Source organism: Zingiber officinale, chromosome 11A, assembly GCF_018446385.1.
Source record: "Zingiber officinale cultivar Zhangliang chromosome 11A, Zo_v1.1, whole genome shotgun sequence".
In the NCBI taxonomy this organism is placed as follows: Eukaryota; Viridiplantae; Streptophyta; class Magnoliopsida; order Zingiberales; family Zingiberaceae; genus Zingiber; species Zingiber officinale.
This window is the reverse complement of record NC_056006.1, coordinates 88,778,512-88,799,649: the sequence shown is the minus strand read 5'-3', so window position 1 is coordinate 88,799,649 and position 21,138 is coordinate 88,778,512. Positions and strand designations below refer to the sequence as shown.

At 37.4% G+C, this 21,138-nt stretch overlaps 2 protein-coding genes and 1 long non-coding RNA gene across 7 annotated transcripts; 2 read left to right on the top strand and 1 right to left on the bottom strand.

Annotated features, from left to right (window-relative positions):
- Window positions 1–1,408: 1,408 nt before the first annotated feature.
- Window positions 1,409–3,586, top strand: LOC122032253 (glucan endo-1,3-beta-glucosidase 7-like). Its single transcript, XM_042591527.1, has 3 exons — window positions 1,409–1,685; window positions 1,959–2,977; window positions 3,079–3,586. The coding sequence occupies exons 1-3, from the start codon at window positions 1,625–1,627 to the stop codon at window positions 3,316–3,318; spliced, it is 1,320 nt and encodes a 439-aa protein (XP_042447461.1). The 5' UTR covers window positions 1,409–1,624; the 3' UTR covers window positions 3,319–3,586.
- Window positions 3,587–5,991: 2,405 nt separating this feature from the next.
- Window positions 5,992–11,189, bottom strand: LOC122031845 (sulfite exporter TauE/SafE family protein 3-like). 4 transcript variants are annotated; one of them, XM_042591027.1, is made up of 13 exons: window positions 10,740–11,185; window positions 10,473–10,632; window positions 10,127–10,327; window positions 9,628–9,692; window positions 9,514–9,553; window positions 9,300–9,379; window positions 9,136–9,222; window positions 8,911–8,961; window positions 8,173–8,394; window positions 7,156–7,249; window positions 6,909–7,049; window positions 6,751–6,833; window positions 5,992–6,439 (listed from the first exon to the last, which is right to left on the bottom strand). In XM_042591027.1, exons 1-12 carry the CDS (start codon window positions 10,962–10,964, stop codon window positions 6,757–6,759), a joined length of 1,443 nt encoding a protein of 480 aa, XP_042446961.1. In that variant the 5' UTR covers window positions 10,965–11,185; the 3' UTR covers window positions 5,992–6,439; window positions 6,751–6,756. The 4 variants fall into 4 exon arrangements, with proteins under 4 accessions (XP_042446961.1, XP_042446960.1, XP_042446962.1 ...); XM_042591026.1 differs by lacking the exon at window positions 5,992–6,439 and having other exon boundaries at window positions 6,549–6,833; XM_042591028.1 differs by lacking the exons at window positions 5,992–6,439; window positions 9,136–9,222 and having other exon boundaries at window positions 6,549–6,833; window positions 10,740–11,186.
- LOC122031846 lies at window positions 6,354–8,233 on the top strand. 2 transcript variants are annotated; one of them, XR_006125879.1, is made up of 3 exons: window positions 6,354–6,496; window positions 6,610–8,001; window positions 8,096–8,233. It is a non-coding gene; the product is annotated as an uncharacterized LOC122031846 (long non-coding RNA). The 2 variants fall into 2 exon arrangements; XR_006125878.1 differs by having other exon boundaries at window positions 8,083–8,221.
- Window positions 11,190–21,138: the final 9,949 nt, after the last annotated feature.

Below are 21,138 nucleotides of genomic sequence, written 5' to 3'. Positions count from 1 at the left end.
TACTTAATTGAATATCAACATATGGATAACAATAAGTAAATTTACAGCAGAAAACTATGAAGCAATAATTAACGTGGTCATAACAATGCCTAATAACATTACGTAGAAAATAAAATGATCAATAATTTCATCATAGATCTTGTAACACTACATAGATCTTGTGCCACAATTGTAATACTCCATCGAGCCTAACTGGTGACTTCTCGATTTATCTTGATGAATGATGACCGGTAAAAAATTTTCGTGAGGCCGGATTGATTATCCCAGGGATAGTCAATGAGGCTAACTGGGATTATCATTTTTTTTTGTAACACTCCATCGAGCCCCCGAGACTATGGTGCAGCGGCAAAGCATTCAGGTTGTCACTCAGACACCCACAGACCACAGTTCAAGTCTCAGTTACAACAAATTTGCAGGAATTTTTCCTCCAAATGAGACAAGCAACTAAAGAATGTTGGGATCTTGGGCTGCCCGCTATGAGCGCTTCCCGATTTATCCTGATGGTCGGTGGAAAATTTTCGTGGGACAGGACCGGTCACCCCAAGCTCGACGTTACCCAGCCTGGTTAATTATTTTTTTTTATAACACTCCATCGAGTCCCTGGGATTATCGTGTCACGGTAGAATATTCAGGTTGTCATCCAAATATTTATAGTTCGAATCTCAGTTATGGTATATTTACAGGAAGTTTTCCTCCAAATGAGGGACGCAATCAAATGATACTAGGTTCCTTGGCTGGTCATCGCATGCGCTTCCCGATTTATTCTGATGGTCAATGGAAAATTTTCATGGGATCGGGCTAGTCACTCCCGGAGATAGTCAATGAGGCTAACTAGAATTATCATTTTATCTTCGGGGCTATGATGCCACGGTAGGACATTCAGATTGTCATCTAGGCATCCGCGATTCGAATCCTAGCTATGACTAGGATATTGTGCTTCTGAGCTGACCGTCATGTGCACTTCTCGATTTACCCTGATGTCTAGGATAGTCAATGAGGTAAATGAAGATCACAACCAAAGGATGCTCTTGAGCTGTCCACCACAAGTGCTTCTTAATTTACCCTGATGACTGATAAAAAAAATTCTCTAAGACTAAAGATTATCAACTTCCGAAATTATCCGTCGTGCATATTTTTTTAACTTACTTTAATGATCAATAAAAAAAATTCCTATGAGATCAGATCAATTATCTTAAACATACATAACGAATGAAAACTGAAATTATCAACTTCCTTGACACGATCTGAGATGACCTGTGAGGTACACGGCATATCACTAACAATTGTAACACTCCATTTAACAAGAAAATATTGTTGGATTGTGCTTAGCTATCGCCTCTAGTTCCTCATTCAAATCAGTTAACCGTCGCGCACGCGCACACGGATTAGTATTTTTATTCTAGATTCACCTCAATCTTCACTCACACATGGGCTTGTTGCGTCAGTAAATATAATATAAACCCTATAAGAGATTGCTGTCTGCTTTACCAATTAACTCACCCTTTATGCTTTTCTTCTTCCTCGAAGTTCAAACAGTTGAGATTTGAGGGAGACTACAAATAGATCGGACTGCCTGTTGCTGCTTCTAGGTCTCGCTGTTCACCTCCACCTCCTGCTGCTGCTGATGGAGAAGCGGCATCTTCTTCTCCTCATCTTTGCGCTCTTCCATACCTTCCCTTCTGCACGTAAGCCCCTTTACCTTTTGTCGCCTGTAGATTAATAATTTCGTTGATTGATCATCAATCTGTTCTTATGCATTCCCTGATTTAATACCACGGAGTTCAGAGATGTCATGATTTGTCTCCTAATTTCATATCTACAGTTCGAATTCCTTCTCTTCTTAGATGTAGCAAAAGGGAAAGTAGTTCTAAATTTCGTAGAGGCCGAAAGCATTGCAGAGATTTTTGGGGGGGAAAGGCAAAAAGGAAGGATTTATTTTACTGATAAATCTTTTGCAGTATCCCAGTCGTTCATTGGGGTTAACTACGGGCAGGTGGCCGACAACCTCCCGCCGCCGTCGGTTACGGCCGCTCTCCTGCAATCCACGACAATCTCCAAGCTCCGTCTATACGGCGTTGATCCCGCAGTCATCCAGTCCTTCGCGGGCACTAATATCTCTCTTGTCATAGGCGTCGCCAACGCCGATGTCGCCTCCCTCGCCTCCGACCCAGCCGCCGCCGCCAGCTGGGTATCAGCCAACGTGTTCCCCTACGTCGGCGCGTCCTCCATCTCCATCGTCTCGGTCGGCAACGAGGCGCTCGACTCCGGCGACTCATCCCTCGCGTCTAATCTTCTCCCGGCCATGCAGAACCTACTATACGCCCTCTCTGCCTCGACCGCCGCCTCCGCCGTGAAGGTCTCTACCGTCCACTCTATGACGGTGCTGTCCCAATCGGACCCGCCTTCGTCGGGCGCATTCCGCCCCGAATTCGTCGACACTCTCAAAGGCATACTGAGCTTCCTGCGGGACTCCGGTGCGCCCTTCATGATCAACCCGTACCCCTACTTCGCCTACGCCAGCGATCCGCGGCCGGAGACGCTGGCCTTCTGTCTCTTCCAGTCCAACCCCGGCCGGGTCGACGGCGGGTCGAAGCTCGCCTACACCAACATGTTCGACGCGCAGGTTGACGCCGTGCGATCGGCGATCAACGCGCTGGGGTTCCCGGAGGTGGAGATAGTGGTGGCGGAGACAGGGTGGCCATACAAGGGGGACCCTGACGAGGTGGGGGCGTCGGTGGACAACGCCAAGGCATTCGTCGGGAACCTAGTGGCCCACCTGCGGTCGCTGACCGGGACGCCGCTGATGCCGGGGCGGTCTGTGGACACCTACCTCTTCTCGCTCTACGACGAGGGCCTGAAGCCGGGACCCACCTCCGAGCGCTCCTTCGGCCTCTACCGCGCCGACCAGACCATGAACTACGACGCCGGCCTCGCCAAGTCCGTCTCCACCTCCAACGCCGCCGCAAGTCCGCCACAGGTTAACAGAGCCAAAGCCGGCCCTGTTCTTACAGATTTTTACGAGTCAGCGTTGGATTGAATTGAATTGGTGGATTTTTTTTTTTTCATGTATCCATGCAGTCGAACGCGACGTCGGATCCAACGCTGCAGTCGCCGACTGCTCCGCCGGTGGGAATGACGACGGGCCTGACCCAGCCGGTGGGGTGGTGCGGGCCGGGGGCGACGCTGCAATCGGCGGCGGAAGGCGGGTCGTTGCAGCCCGCGGTGCAGTGTTTCTCCGCCGTTGGATCGCGTGTGGCAATCCGACTCGGCCATCTCTTTTCTTGCGTGGCGCTGACGCTGCTGATGCTAACGCAGTAGATCGAGACAAGGCCCAGGGGGATCGTGTGGATATTCATTCTAATAGAAAATATAATATATTACAGGCGAACGGTGAAGATATTGGACGCGTGGATCGCAAGGTTTCGAAAAGAGATAAAGTTCGCATAGATGCAGCTGTACATTCACGTGGCTACGACTTTTGGAGGGGTTGGCAGGCCAATTGATAGTGGCGTTATTGTTCTCTTTTTGTCTTCTTTCGTTATATTGCTGCAATCTATTTTGTTGAATTTAAGTCGATTAATTGTCTGATGGATCGTGCCGCCAGCCAGGATCCTCTCTCGATCACAAATTATGATATAGAGGATAGATTGTATAAGTTGATTTAAAGAATTTGTATTCTCGTGTCGGTTCTATGCAGTTAGGATCTTTTGTATTATAATTTACGATTCGAAGGATACATCATATAAGAGGATAGATTATATAAGTTGATTCAATGGATGTAATGATTCATCTTTTGGATCGTAAATAACAATCCAAAGAATTTATGCTCTCGGGCCGATCTCATGCAGTCAAGATCTTCTGAGCGGTAAATTGGGATCTAAGGATCTTGACTTGTGTGGGAGAATTGAATTTTCGTATTTAGGTTTATCAGTCCCGTCTGTGTATGGTCATTGGACACGTGTCTTCGTAGGAAAATCTCTTCTACGACGGTTAACTATAAATTAAACTAATGATTTATCTCTTTTTGCACAGTACGAGGGACGTGGCTTTAATTATCTTTACTTAAAAACGGTCGGGACAAATGCAATGAAATGCAATGGTTCACAGTCATCCGTGAGATGACGCGTATTGCTTTTTTTTAAGTTTAATGCAAAAAAGTAAAAGCACGATTAAATTATACAAATAATTTTAAAAGTGTTTTTTTTTTAAAAATTAAGGACGTTCTATCAATATTATTATTATTATTATTATTATTATTATTATTATTATTATAATAGTAGTTATTGATAGCTGTTGTGACTTATAACATTTATTGAATACCTGTTATGAAAAAATTACTCTATACTTTAAAAAAAAAATACGAACAAGATAACACTGAATTTAGGTTGGGCCTCGTAGAAGTTTTATATTTTGATGGTCAGAGTAAATCGAAAAGGATTTACGATAAGTGATTTAAAAATTCAGCATCTCATGATTTCACATATTATTTGGGAAAAAAAAATATCTGTAAATATATTGTAATTGGGGATCGAATAATAAATATTTGCTCTCAGGGCTATGATATAGTGGTAGAATATTTAAATTGTCATCCAAATATTAATTATAGTATATTTGTAGGATTTTTTTTCGAAATATAAAAAATCAATTATCCTAAGATTAGTAAATAAAATTAATTAAATTTATCATAGTCCTGAGGATAACTCTATACTTAATGGCAAGTATACAAAGTGATTTTGATGAAAATTTTAATAATTTTGAAATAGTAAGATTGAGAGTTTAGTATTTAATTTAAAATTTTAAGATTTATAATTTAGTTATAAATGTGTAAAGGTTATCAATAGTTATTATAACATGTAAAAAACTTATGGGTAGCTACTGTAATATATAGTCTCTTGGTAGTTGTTACCATGTAAAAAAAATAATTATTTCACTTTAATCAAAATTACTATGCATAAATTACTATTATATCAAAAATAATCTTTATCAACTTAATTAAAATTATTTAAATTTTATCAAAATCATTTTACATTAATTAAAATTATTTTAAAACAATTATAACTAAATTTTTAATCTTAAATTCTAAAATTTTAATTTAAATCATAAATTTTGAATATTATTATATCAAAAATACTCTTTACCAACTTAGTTAAAATTATTTAAATTTTATCAAAAAATATTTTAAATTAATTAAAATTATTTTAAAATAAATGTAAACAACTACTTAATAATGTTACAAGTATAGAAATTTTTATACGTGGTAGCAGTTATGATATCAAAAATAAAGATATTTTTAAGGTAAAATATCTAATGAGATCTCCTTTTTATTTATTTATTTTTAAAGAAAGGTACCTTCTAATGATTTATTTAATTTGGGTGGTCTTTATTATTCAATTTTGAGATCGGTGGGCTGACTAACTCTAAGGCTGTGTTTGGTAGGGGATAATCTGTATGTAATCCAGATTATATTACAAGGTTGATTAATTTGTTTGGTTTTATTTTTAACTTGTAATGTAATGTAATCTGGATTACAAAATGTAATGAAGTTTTGTAATCTGGATTACAAAACAAGCACATTGTAATCCGATTACATTAAAAGGTCATCGTTTAACAAAAATTTAAATGTCAAATATACCCCTAATCTGTCGTCGCCCGCTGCCGCTCGACATCGACGACTGGCGGTCGGCAACCAGCGGCGGCGGCCAGCGATCGCACAGCGACGGCCGACGACAAGCGGTAGCAGCGGCGGCCGGCAACGACGGCGATCACAAACTCCGACAAAGATGTAGCGCCCACCGGTAGAGGTCGTAGGATATTTTTATCATTTTATAATAATACGAATTACATTCCTTATAAAAAATAATAGACATCAAACAAAAGAATGTAATAACTCTTGTAATCAAAGATTACATACATTACATTACCAAATATAGTAATGTAATCAGGATTACATTACATTATAAATTTAATTATATTACAAACTCAATTATATTACACCCAACCAAATATAACTTAAGACATAAGCGATCACGACAAACCCTACAAAGCTATGGTGTAAAGGAAAAACTTAGGAGTGCGTGCTGACGGAAGATGGTCCTAAAAAGTAACTCGAGTGGACATTGAGTTCACGGTCGACCTCGTCTACTTGGTAAGCACGAGCAGCGTATCAGTGCGCTGAGTCATGTTTCACGATCCACATTTTATAAGTCAGAAATTGGACGCATACTTTAGCTTTGTTTACCCTAACAGAGAGAGATAAGGGGGAGAGGCTTTGTTTACATTTTGATTACTGTCTTTGCCTGAACCCCTGCGCGACTTCTGGCCAAAGTTCACCGACACTTTTGCTGCCGACCTCTACAGCCAACACTGTCCTTTGGAAAAAGCCGCTGGTTTTCATGTGATTTCGGCAGAAGTATTTGAGCCAAAAATGCTTCCATAGAACCTTCCGAGGGTCACAAAATTTGTTTCAAAACAAGTCAGAATAATCGGAGTGGATCAGGTAAAATTTCTTTCAAAATTCAAATTTAAGTTTAGCACAAGTGGCACATAGATTATGTACAAAAACATTCGAAATAGTAGTTCTCTTTCAGACTAACTATTATGATGGCACAGCTTTACCAACAGTACATCAGCTATATTTACACAATTCTAGTTACAAGACAGAATCCACAAGCACGGAAGGTTACAGTTTGGAACTGTAAGCAAAGATCTTTACAAGTTGACATGTGCATTGGCAAAGATGATGAAAGGTACCTAAAATTATTGACAGAGGCTTTCAAAACCCATATGCTCTTTCCTTGCAATCTTCTCCACTAGGTCTTCTATGCCGAGCCAACCTGCACAAAATATGCATTAGCACCTTGTTTAATAAGCTGCAACGATAGATGCGCACAAATTTCGGTAATCATTACCTATACCGATTGCGCTGACAAAGATGGTCCACGCCAGAATGAAAATGATCAAAGATGCTCTTCCTATCAAAATGATAAGCCTCCTTACAAGGTACTGTCCAGCTACAGCTGCAAGTGTGGCCACACAAAACAGGTACGTGGCTGCAGCATTGCAAGTAGTTTTTGTTTTCTGAAGATTCTAGTGCAGGAAGATGATTTTTAATTAACTAAAAAAGGGCCCCTGCACAGATATGTCTTTTATACTTACAATAAGGAACAGGAAATCGACCAAGTAGGTAGTATTGTATGACAGACATGGAGGACGAAAATGTCATAACAAAGTTAGATGTTGCACTTGCAACCTGCATGAGAACACTAAATCAGTGAAAAGGAGAAAGCATGTTTGCACATCAACTTTGTGATTTTCTGATTCCAATTCTCATTCCATATTCCATAGAGTAATTTCGGATATGTACATGGAGTGCAGTGGGTTATAAAGTAAAAGCAATAGAGTCATTATTTAAGGGAAAATATACCTAATGGCTTATGGACTGAATTGATTTTGGAAGGGAAAGTACATTTGCACACCTATACTTAATGAAAAGAGATTCCTATTCACCATTTGCTTCATAATCTAGTTTTGAGATTGCTGCTGAAGAAAATGCAACTAAGTCCAGATGGTTTAAAAAGTTTCAAAATCAAAGTATCACAGTATCAATCCAAATAATATTAGAAGAGAGATTGTTCAGATGAATAATTCATTCACTTTTCGAAGCCTATGACATTCTTATATAGATCTCCCAGAGCAAAACTTGTAAACTAGGTCTTACATTTAAAAAAAAGAACATTATTAGAGAAATTGTTCATGTCGATTTTCAGAGAAATTACATTGTTATAGAAATCTGCACAGGAAAGAACTCCAAACAAGTATCATTTTCTCATGTTGAGTGTCTTCAATTTTATTTTATTTTTATTTTTTAACTAGCCCCAGGTATCCAACCATTCAGGCCGATTAATCCTGAGGATGACCGGTCCGACCCTATGGAAGTTTCCACCGGCCATCAAGTTAAATCCGAAGTGCTCACAACGGTGACCCAACAACCCAACATCTCAGGTTTGTCACCCACTCGTAATGACTTCAAATTTAGCACCATATTCAAGTTGGTCAATTGATTTTCACTAAATGTATGTCTAGCTTCATGTCATAGGTACACTTCATGGCCAACACTAAGAAACAAAACAAACTTTCCATTAATCCTACATAATTAAAGGGAAATACAAGAACCTGTGGAGGAACACCCATTTCAATAAATAAGGGTCCTAATATGAACCCCCCTCCCAGCCCAAGAAGGCCTCCAATAATTCCAGCTATTATTCCACAGCAACAACAAAAGACAAGGTGGTGGCATCTCCAGTTCATTTCTTGTTTGCCTGTAGAGGCAATTGTTTTCTTTCCTTTGTAAAGACAGATGGCTTCATAAAGTGTCAATGAAGTAGCAATTGGCACCTTCACAAAATAAAAAAATAAAAAAACTGCCTCAGCACTTTAGCAAAATCATTTTAAAAGAAACAAAAAACATTGTAAAATCAGCTCTTTTACTCCGAGTTCATATTTCTAGCATAAACCTCTCAAAGTTCTGAAATTTGCGTATTTATTCTATTAAAGGATTGAAAATACGAATTTCTCACAACCTATATGAATTATGCCAATGTAAAGTCCACAGCCTAGAAATGCTTGCCATTCCCCTATTTTCTTATCTTTCAAAATCTGTCTGATAGTATTCTATTTTGTTATGGAATTCTTTTTCCGTGAGAAAAGGAACAGCAAAGACTATCTAAAACCCTTTCATTTTTGCACTGTGGAATGGCTAAACATTCAATCTTTAAATTCCTCTACAAAGGATATCATGAAGCTTCTCAAACAATGTCATGAATGTCTGTTTGCCAACAAGATGCAAATGACTCTCCAAAACCAGATAAGAGATCATACTCATCTGACTAAAGATAAGGATCTTATTCTTACCTGCATAATATTAAGTATCCAATATTCAGCAGAGCAGATTTTGGTATGGTCCTGCATGGAGACACAAACCTCGTGATTATTCAAAAGTGGAAAGGGGGAAAAAAAAAGGAAAAGGGATGCTTGTAATATCAAGAGAAAAAAGAATTAACAATGATATTTTGCTCCAAATGAACATTTTCACTCTTTCTATTTGAAGTTCATTTAATTTTAATCTAAATTCCTTACCTTGATTATATGAATGATGAGAAATCCAAACCACACAACCAAAAGCATCGAATATTCTTTTAAGTATATATTTTCTCCAATTGAAATCTGGAAAATCAAAGTTAGATTGACTTTGATTGTTTTGCTACTTGAACAGCCAATAAAAATAAATAGCATGCACTTACACCTCCATTTGATGAGGTAGTTGGCTCTTCATTCTCAATCTGTACCCCAGGGAGAGGTCGATATTCCAATTCTGGTCCATCTGTTAGTGCAAAATATACTTCATGATTTCATTTTGTATTGGGCGCCTCATACCCAGTTTATAGCGTACCTGGTTTTACAATAAGACATCTATAACTGAAAACAAACATAGTGCTTTGAGAAAGTCTCACTCACCTCTTTGTTTGTTTGATGATGCCATATGCCAATCTGATTCCTGAGGAATTTGCAGGTTTCACAAATGTCCATAACAACTTCAGCAGTTAGAAAAGATAGTAAAAGTTAAATTACCTTCAATAGCACTGATTCCTTTCTCCAGGTCTCTATTCCCTTTAGAAATGCTTTGGTTGATGTCCCTCCAAGTAGAACAAACGTGGGATAGGTAAATATTGAGTTGAAGAAAATGAGTGCTTGGGGATTATGAACATCAAAACATTTCATAACGTATAAGATGAATTTTTGCAACATAGCAACTTTGATAAAAAAAAACTACAATGTGCAAATAAATATCTTATAAATAAAAATAAGACTATCTAATGGAGCCAACTCTAGTTCTTGATTAGTCTTTCTCGGGCATTTGCAATAGGAGGTTCTGGAGTATTACTACTGATCACTCTAATGTATTTGGGGGCATTAAAGCCAGTTAAATTTTGAGAATGATAAATAAAATAGTTCATGATATTGAAAAAAAAAGAACAAATAAGCAACTAATTGTAATGTGAAAAAAATATATATATAAAAAAAATCAGTTTCCAAGTTCAGCAATTCAACAAGTCATATAAATCTTTACCAAGGAATAGGACGATGAGGATGGTTGTGATCATCCATTCTGCAAAGATGACATTGAAAGCAATGCCAATGCTAATACCCAACAAAAGCATAGGCTGGAATAGCAATGCAAGGTCGAAATCAATGATTGGCATATCCAATGCGTGATGTCGAAATCTTAGGTTGTAGTAAACGGTAGCTCCGGCAGCTCCCATGATCATACCTAAAAATACCAATCGAGATGGAAGACTGTCATCAACAGTTCCATTTAAGTCAATCAACCAAGACCTGATGGAAGCCATTGGCCAATAATCGACGGGGAACTGTGATTAAAATCGCAGAAAGAGCAATTCTTATCCTTTCCTTACACTTGGAGATGGCTGCAGAAGTCTTGAGGTCGAAACCAAGGATCAAGGTGAGCATGGGCACAAAGATGCCGCCTCCCCCCACTCCCCCGACGCTCCCGAGAGCGGATCCTGCGAAGCCGATTGTGGATCCGAGCACAACCCTCCACCCTAGCTCCAGCTCCTGCCACCCCAAATTTGCAAACTTCCCATCTCAAACCAGAGCGGAAAAAAAAATGAAGAAAAAAAGAACACGATTTGGTCGAGAGAAGAAGGGAAAGGGTTTCATACTGGCCAAGCGTGCGAGTGAGAACCATTCTTGGAGAGAGAATTCACGAGGCGACCGAGGAGAGGAGGCTTGTCGTAGTCCATCCGATCACTGCCGTTGCTTCCTGCCTGCGCCGTTGACGACCCGAGAGACGTCTCTGCTGCGATCGACCGGAGTCCTAGGATCATACTCCAGCAAAGGAAGAGCACAACAACCACATACCGCCCTCTCTCCAGATCTGCGGCCATGGCTACCGCCGATTCACTGAACCAGCAATAATGGAGAACGTGGGGAAGATAAGATCATAAGAACTTTTCTTTGAATAAAGAAGCAAAGAGTGTCGTAGTGATTTTCGAATTTGGGATTGCTGTAGCAAGTCAAAGTTCTAAACCATCACCATTTTGCTTCTCCGACGCTCGTTGGCTTTAGGGAAATTAAGATATGCCGCAGGAATGAACAAGGAATAAAGGGAATGAATTTAGGATTTTTTTTTTCTAGCATGATATCATATTTTTCTCCATATTCAGAACGGCAAGTTTCAAAGGACAAACCCAATATTGAGATGGCATAAAAGACACCCCAAGTTTTGAAAATACCAAAATGGCTTTTTCCCCCCTATTTTATCTCTACTTTTGACCTCTTTCTTCCTCTCTCCTTAATTTTTGTCACTTCTTTTGCCAATTAAATTAAATTAATTTGTTCTTTCTCATATTAATGCCTACAAGGCTACAACCATAGTTATGAGTTAGTTTTATCTCCAAAGGTTATAACATGTGGTTAATATAGTGGTATTGCAAGTCTGGGATAGATATTCAGAAGATACGGAAGCCTCATAGGTTATCTTACGTCTTGCATACGTTAATGTTCCTAGACAAAGTCTCCCATGATTTATTTGACCCTATCTATTAGGGTCAGACTAAATTAAGTCATCTAAAATGAGCGTTATCATCTTTATATCACAAATTGTGATGCTAATTTTTTTAAACCAACACCGTAGTTTAATTACACCAGCACCATTGTGGTGCCTATGATGCCAGTTTCTAAAAACCAATATGTGTTAGTTTTTTAAAAATAGTAAAATAAAAAAAGAGAGGATATATTTGGACTCTTGAGTATCATAGAAATTTATAGGAGTTGGAATGAATCCAATTGAAATTTTCTAGGTCCATAGGGGATTTAGATTTTTGAAAAGTTGATATATAAAGAAGAGGATAGTGCAGTAAAGATATTTATAGTGTTCATATCTATTTTTTGACATCCCTACGATAGGTTATATGTAAGTAATAAACTTTGAAAACCTTGTGAGACTTCAAATTGATATCTCTAAGCACATATAAACTCCAAGACACTTTAAAAATCTATAGCATTTGGAATGGGTCTTAATTGAGCTCTCTAAGTTCATTAAAGGGCTTTAACCAAAACTCATTGATGGCCCATGGAGATTTAAATTTCTAAAAAATTGACTTGTAATGAAAAAGGATAGTGTAGTAAATGTATGTATGATGTCCATGCTTGGTTTTGGCATCCCTATAATAAGTTATGTATATGCATGGTTTGATTCTCTGTTTCAAGCCATAACTTTTAACCCGGGTATTAGAACAAGTCGCAATTTTTTTTTAATCGAAGATCATTTAGATATCTACATTTTTTTAGTGGGTGAAATCCATAACAACCCAATTTCAAGCCCAAAAATTATCATTTAAAGCCTTTTCGAGTCTATCAAAAAGTTTCAGTCAAAACTCATTAATAGACCTAAAGAGCTCCAATCGACCACATTCTAAGTGCTACAGATTTCTAAAGTGTCTCGAAGTCTATATGTGTCCATAAATATCGGTCTAACTCAGGTTTTGATGAATGACAAAGTAAGTTAAATTAGGTTTGTTGTGATCTAACGATCTAACTAAGTGTGCAGGAGAAATCCAGATAGGTCGACGAGCCGACCTGATATCTGGCAAGAAATCCAACTAGCTAGGTCGATGAGTTGACTGGATAGCTGGTACGAAGTCCAGCTAGGTCGACGGGCAGACCGGATATCTGGCACGAAGTCCAGCTAGGTCAACGAGTCGATCGGATAGTTGACACGAAGTCCAGACAGGTCGACGGACTGACCGGATGTCTGGTACAATGGTAAGTTAAGATAAGTCACTGGAGGGGAGTGACTTAGTGAGGACGCGTTCCCCGTTTGAGGGAACTGTAAGCGTCGATCCAACTTAGATCCATTTTAAAAATCTAAGTTGAGATCGTGATTAAATTCTGGTCTCGAGGAGACAGAATCTAATTAATACTCTATTTTTATTATATTTGTGTTAACTTTTGTTTTGCAGAGTAGTATAATATTTATTGCCTCGGACTAATCTTTTTCTTGCAAGAAAAAACTTTTATTGGAAAAAGGGGTCCGGGCATCAGGAAGGGATCCGGGCGCCCGAAATGCAAAAGTTTATCTTGTCACAACGTGGAGCGCGCTGATTGGCTGGGTCGACGTCACAGTCCAAGTACCCGGAAGGGATCGGGGCCCCCGGAGCTACCTATATAAGGAGCCCTCTACTTGGAGCAAAGAAACACAACTTCCTTCTACGATTGCTCTATTGCGCACTGTTCTTGCGACGCTGCGAAGCTCCTCCGATAACCTGCGACTTAATTTCTTCTTTCTTGTTGTACGTATTCTTTTAATAATTCTTGTACTAAATCTTGTAATACTTTTGCGAGTTATTAGTCATTGCCCAACGAAAGCACTCTCACGTATGGGCCTTGGAGTAGGAGTCGACGAAGGCTCCGAACCAAGTAAAATTGGTTTTGTTAGCATTATTATTAATTTTCTATTTCCGTTGCTTACTCGATAACGAATTTTCGACGATCGCTATTCACCCCCTCCCCTCTAGCGAACTTTACAATCCAATAAGTGGTATCAGAGTAGGTACCGCTCTAATTTAATGCAACCACCAATCAGGCAAAAGGGCTGAAATTTTTTGTTTTCTTATTTTTCGTTTTTAAGTTTTTGACATAGTCCAAATTGGTATAGTTGCCTCTTTGAAAAATTCTTTTTCGTAGCAAATTAAACTGAACTAGTGCAACACTAATTCAGTCTTAAATTCTTAATTTTTTCCCCCACTGTTAAATCCAAAACTAAGTCTTGGGATCCTCTTCCTTGTTTCTTTGTGTGTAGGAGTTATGGCCCAAATTGAGGGATTCAGCACCGTCCGTCTTCCCCTCTTCAACAACGATGACGTACTTCCCATATGGAAGAATCGAATGGAGGTCTATTTAAACACCGATTTCGACCAGTGATTCAGCGTCACCAAAGGCTATAAGGCTCCCATCAACAACTCTGGAAATCCAATGGACCCGGAACAGTGGAATCTGGAGATCGAGATGAAGAAGAAAGCCCAAATAGACTTCAAAGCTCTCAACACCCTCCAACGCGGGCTCACAAAGGAGGAACTGAACTGTGTCGGCCCACACGAAAATGCAAAAGAACTGTGGGACAAGCTCATTGAACTGCACGAGGGAACTAGCGACGCAAAGGTAACCAAATAAGATCTTTATTTAAATAAGTTATTTAATATAAAAATGCAGGAAGGAGAATCGATGAGTCAACTCCACGCGAGGATAAAGGGCATCCTCAACGGACTTCACACCATTAGCCACCAAATAGAGAACCGCGATCTAATAAGGTATGCTTTAAATGCATTTCCTCGGAATGCATTGTGGGCATCCATCGTGGATGCCTACAAAATTTCGAAGAATCTTTCAAAATTAAAGTTAGATGAGCTATTTTGTGGACTTGAGCTACACGAACAAACTAACGCCGGAATCGAAAAAGATGTTGCTCTTTTTGTAGGTTCCTCCAAGGAAAAGTCAAGAATCATGCCTAAATCTGAAGGTGAGTCTGATCAAGACTCAGAAGACGAATAACACCTGGTGAACTTGGTAAGAAAAATATTTACCAGGAGACAGAAGAACTTCAGCAGAAATGACCTACGGAAGATCAACTCCACTACCAAACCATAGAATGTGACCTGCTTCGGATGCAACAAGAAGGGTCACTACAAGAACGAGTGCCCAAAGCTGAAGAATGACAAGAACAAAACAACCAAGAAGAAAGCACTCAACGCAACGTGAGACGAATCATCAGATGAATGGAATGCTGAAGATCAGAAGCACCGAAGCTACCTCGCATTGATGGCCCGTGAATCAGAATCGGAGGATGAATCAAAAGACGGGTCCGAACTTGAATCAAGCCACGAGTTCGTACTCGTTTCCAAAAGTTCCGATGAGGTATGCTTTAATTTAAGCAAAAAGTTTTTTAAAGTCATTTCATGCTTAAATAGAAAATTAACTGAATAAACAAAATCAAAATAAGATGCTCCTTGAGGAAGAATCGATAAAAATCCTTTGGATTTCTGAGATTACAAGGAGTTCAAATATGCTATTCATTATTTATTTTGGCTTATCAGATGTGTTAAAATGTAATAAGGAAGAACCGATAAAAATCTCTATTTTGGGTCTGATATGATTCAATATCAGGCCCAACGTGGAGAGAATGAATGTACAATACCTATTAATGGGAAATTCTATTATACTTCTTTGAGGTTTTTTGAGAATTATACTAAATTACTAGCTAACCAAGGGCTTTTGACAACTACATTGGAGTATTCGAAACTTTTAGAGCCAGATGAACCTTCATGCGAGCTTACCATATTGAGAGATCGGATTTCTCTAATCACATAAGGTTTCTTTATAGATATTTTATAGCTTTTTATGCTTAAATAATTTTGGCTTATTTGCATAGTTTTGTTGTTTTATTGATATCCACATACTTTTAACAAATTGCTCTTATCTAAAATTTGTGTCATTAACCTTTAGTAGACCATGAGTAATTCTATAGTGTTTGCTTTGCATAAAATTTACAATTTCAGCACAAACCTATTAGCTTGGTATTTTAGAGCATTTCATTATCAGTTAATTGTCTTTGTTTCTCTAATGAAAAATCTTATATTTGCACTTAATCCTTTCATACTTCAAATCATCATGGGTCTTAGCTGATCCAGATGATAAACCTATTGGTACATTCAAATCTCTTTCCATTGTTGTATCCTCAAAGAAGTAAAATAGAATTTTTCATTATTAGGCATTGTACATTAATTCTCTCCACGTTAGGCCTAATATTGAATCATATCAGGCCCAATGTGGGTCTGATATGATTCCATATCAGGTCCACGTTGGGCATGATATGATACATATCGGGCCCATGTTGAACCTGATATAATACATATTGGGTCGACGTTGGGTCTAATATGATACATATCGGGGGCCACATTGGGCCTGATATAACACATATCAAGCCCAACATGAAAATTTTTATCGATTCTTTCTTATTATATTTTAACACCTTCGACAAATCAAAATAAATAATGGATAACATATTTAAACTTTTTGTAACCTTAGAACTCCATAGAACTGAAATAAGTACAATATGAGGTCTCTAGGTCCATCAGTGGGTTTTGACCGAAACTCACTGATGGACCTAGATAGCTCTGATTGTACTTATTTCAATTCCTGTGAATTTCTGATATTACAAGGAGTTCAAATTTACTATTTATAGTTTATTTTAACTTCTCTAAATGTATTAAAATATTATTAAAAATTAACTAAATCTTAAGTATCGTTGGACTGATATAATTTGTATATCAGGCCTATGCTATTGCTATGTATGCATGCAAATAAAAAAAAAAGAGAGGAAAAGAAAATAAAAGAAGTTGCATGCGAGATGAGAGAGGAAATAGGAAAGAGAAGAGGGAAAAAAGAAAAAAGACATAAAAAATTAGATTTATCGTAAAGATAAAAAAGAAAATACATTTGAAAAATATATTCTTTGATAAATAATAAAATAACATATGTCTTTTGATCAATTAAAATTTCTAAATACATCATTTGATAAATTATCCAAACATCAATAGTTCAATAAAGGAAAGAGTAACATCAACATGACAACTTAGTCAATTGAATAGGCGAGAAATATAAATAGTCATACTTCAATAAAGGAAAGAATATCATTATTTTTTTATATAAGGTATTCACGACTTATCGATAGATGACCTCATCTTAGATTTTATCCATCAAATACTTCATCAATAATTCAATTGTCTAGATGCGCCTGATGTTAAAATTAAATTCTAATTATTTGAGAAATACATCACCTCCTATCACCACTAAATTCAGGGTAAAAGTTTTATCATTTTTTTAATTAACATCATATATTCAATTTTTTAAATTAATTAATCCTAAAATAATCAATCTGATCTAGAGAAGAATTCAGATAATTAATCCATAAATTAATTAAATCAATTAAAAACTGATTTACTATTACCTAACCGAATCGAATTAAAATTTAATTAAGATTAAATTAACTGACATCAAATTAATCAAATTTATTTTTAAAAAATAATAAAAAATTTATATAAAATTAATCGATCAAATTAATCTAATGCCCACCCTTAATCTGGTCCTATAAAAATATTCTATTGGCCCCAGGACATAGTGCAGACAATGGGCGTATGATATCTTTGGCGTAATGTGGTCAAGGTACGTCGATTCTCAGGAACTGACTACCTAAGATTTATCTCACCATGCGCCTAGGGTCTGTGTACCTGTATGAATCTCGTTCCATATCCATAGGACCGACACTAAAGGAATCGCTAAGATAACGGATCTATCTTTTCTATAAAAATATTCTATTGATTACGAAGATAAATTAAAAGTACGTAAGAAAATATACACTACAAAAAAAACCAGCATTACCGACGGAAATATCCGTCGGAATTCCGTCGCTATATGTCTATACCGACAGATTTCCGACGGAATAATTTCTGTTGGTAAAATATCCGCCGGCTTCCATTCCCGACGGAAATAGAATTATGACGGTATTTTATATCGACAGAAATTAAGTTTCTGTCGGTAAACATACCGACGGAAATAAATTCCGCCGGTATAACTACAACATTCTACATCACCGATTGAGGTGACAATCTCCGACGGAACAGCATTTTCCGTCGGTAGGTACCGACGGAACAGGCTGTTCCGTCAATAATCACCGATGGAAAATGTTGTTCCGTTGGAAATCACCGACGGGAAATGCTGTTCCGTCGGTGGTCCCGACGGTGATCTATCGAACTTAAGGTTCGATAATTACCGACGGAATTGATTCCGTCGGTAATCTGCCAGAATTTCAAAAAAAAAATTGACAGATTACTTTCGTTTGCATGCTGTTCCCATATACATTTTCCAAATATATAAACAAACCATCACAATCGATGGTTTCATACAATCCACACAACAAATACAATCCACAGCAAATATAATCTACATCAAATATAATCTACACACATATATCTATCATATGATAATCACAAACTAATAAAATCCACAAAAAAAACCATATTCCATATAATCCATAGCTAACTAAATCTACAGAATATATATTCTACACATATCCATATCTAAAATCAAGTTTACATAACACATACCGAACTAAAATGTAGTCCAAATAATACAAGAACGGGAAATCATAGAGAAAATCCTGTAAAAAGGCAAATACAAAATGATGTTTAAATAAACAATTTGCATATTTATATATTAAGAATTTTATATGAAATAATACCTGAACAAAAAGTGAGCAAATGATGTAGTGAAGAGCCAATATGTAGATATGACTGAACGTGACTCCTGAAATATATAGTAATAAAACCTTTAGAAATAAACATGTTATATATCAAAACAGGCTCACGTTCTATATAATAAATAAAAAACTAAAGTATAGCCGAACAAACCTCAAAAAGCTAACGACCACCGTCTGATAGATCTTGAGTCTCCTGTGACTCAGATCCCTGTGATGCCTGGGTGAAAGAAGCCACGATTGCCCGCATTTGGGCCATGAGATCTTCATTACTCTTGTCACGTTCAGCTCTCTTATTCTCCTCATCAGCTCTCCACTGATCCATATCATCCATCCTTTGATCCATTGATTTCAGTTGAGACCGCAGTTTTTGATTTTCACGTCTTAAAGACTGCATCTCACCAGAAGAAGAGGAACTAGCACGGCCTACTGGATTCCTCAAACGATCAAATGTCACTTTGGCCTGAGAGCCAAGCCCGTACAGGGTGGAGTTTTTTGTCCTTCCACCGACAACATCATAATATATTTCATTTAGATCGTCGGTGGATAAAGACTGTGACTCTCCACCCTCTGCTGATGGCTGAGATGCCTGAGCCACCCGTTCTGTCATTTCTTGCTGCATAAAATATAATATAATATTCAATTTGATATGTATTACTAATTACTAATCAAGATAGAAATGAACAAATGTAATAAAGTTAATTATCTTACATGTAGAGTTTGAGATCGAGAATCAACAAATGACCCATCCTTCTTCTTGTGGGTCTTCAGAAAAATCTCCATACATGTAGGCTGTCGGACAAGCTCACGTTCCTACATTTATAAATTAGGGAAAAAATTAGTATGCTCAACAATACAAGGTTGGTAATAAATACAAAATTTGTTATAAAGTATAATTTTAAATTATACTCACCAGATCAATGGTATGCTCAACAATAGATCTGGATCCTGACGTATGCCGAGCGGTTCCGGTGCTCGGGCCACCTAGCTCTGTATTCCTATTTGCTTTTGCCTTTTCGACATTAGCTTGCCACCTTTTTGCAGCCCAGGTGGTCGTCCATGCACTCCATATCGTCTCCGAAACATACGCAGGCCTAGTGCCCTTCTTTCTCATGTAATACATATGATCTCTGTAGAGTTTGGCACAATAAGTATTCCATGTAGCTTTAAATTGATCTTCTTACCCGTCCACCCATGTATATATTTTCTATAATTATAAGTTAAACATTTAGTTTAAATGATATAAATGATAACTATATTATAGAATGTGAATTAAATATATTAAATTTACTTACCACAAATTCATTATAATAAAATAGCTTCATCTCCTGGTCTACATGCCTCCATGTAGTACTAGACGCGCTAACTCATTCCTTAAATTTTGCAGTGATATATGTGGCAACTCTGTGCCCATCCGAAGTGAACCTGCACAAAAATAGACCTTTAGGTTATGAGAAATATATTATAACTAATGTTATATATAAACTTGAATAATTAATAAGACAATATACTTACGAGTCCCCAACAACGGTAAGGACCTTGTGGCCACGGGGTGCTACAGCCTGCTGCTCGTCTGCCATGATAATATCCGCAAAATAACATTGCAACACATCATAAAAAGGTCTAAAAACCTGATAATATAAATACAAAACATTATGGAAACTCTACTTACTAACGGAAATAATAATGTTAATATTTAATCATCATTAACATCTGACTAGTCAACATTAACAGTTTCTATGTCCTCATTGCTAGATGAGCTTAGTTCAACTTCATCCTCACTGTTGGACATCTCCCCATCATCCATCTCTTCGTAAATGTCATTAGCATCTACAAGCAATTGAAAAGTAGATTGGTGTTGTAAATCAACTGAATATATCTCCACTTCATCATTCTGAAATGCATCATGGTTTTGAGCAGTGATTGTATTTGGCATCTCTATGGTCGAGCGAGGCTTGATTCGACAAACAGACAACCATTCACTAGATCTTCTTCTCTTCGTAGGGTATTCAAGATAGAAAACTTGACCCGCTTGTATTCCAAAAATAAAAGCCTCAAACTTGTTGAATTTTTTATTTGCATTAACCTCAACTAAATTATAATTTGGATGAATTCGAGTACCTATTCTTGGGGTCGGATAATACCATGAACATTTGAACAACACACACCTCTTTATTGGTAATGCAGGATATTCAATCTCTATGATTTCATCAAGTCTACCATAATAATCAAATTCAGTGTTATTGTTGTCCACATATCCTTTGACGCAAACACCAGAATTATAAGTTAATCTCCGTGAATCTCGTTGTGCCACGTGGAATTTAAGACCATTAACATAGTAACCAGAATACACCTTTATTTTACGAAGGGGTCTTGATGCAATATTCATTATCCTATCATCTTGCACATTTGATACTCTACGGTCTTTCACCTATAAAAATAAGTAACATATATCTTAGTACACTTCTTAATAAACATGAACTTAAAATTTTCACAAATTTTCTAACTTACATATATTTGAAACCACAATGCAAATTCGGTCTCTAACTTTGTAGCTACCTTACTTACACCAATTGATGGGTTTTGTAGATATAATTGTTGTTCGTATAAGCTGAGAAAATAAGTAATTATATTAAAATTGGGATATCAAGCAAAATAATTAAACAAAGGATAATTGTTTGATTTAAGAAGTTTACTTACTTTATGTATGGTTTGACCTCTTCACAATTTAAAAGTATATATGTTCTTGC

Excerpts from the sequence above, each read along its gene's own strand:
- LOC122032253 (XM_042591527.1), top strand. The coding sequence starts at position 1,625 with ATGGAGAAGCGGCATCTTCTTCTCCTCATCTTTGCGCTCTTCCATACC. Across the intron at positions 1,686-1,958 it reads CCATACCTTCCCTTCTGCAC|TATCCCAGTCGTTCATTGGG; the intron begins GTAAGCCCCTTT and ends AATCTTTTGCAG. Across the intron at positions 2,978-3,078 it reads CCGCCGCAAGTCCGCCACAG|TCGAACGCGACGTCGGATCC; the intron begins GTTAACAGAGCC and ends GTATCCATGCAG.
- LOC122031845 (XM_042591027.1), bottom strand. The coding sequence starts at position 10,964 with ATGGCCGCAGATCTGGAGAGAGGGCGGTATGTGGTTGTTGTGCTCTTC. Across the intron at positions 9,380-9,513 it reads ATCATCAAACAAACAAAGAG|ATGGACCAGAATTGGAATAT; the intron begins GTGAGTGAGACT and ends TTGCACTAACAG. Across the intron at positions 8,962-9,135 it reads TCATCATTCATATAATCAAG|GACCATACCAAAATCTGCTC; the intron begins GTAAGGAATTTA and ends GTCTCCATGCAG.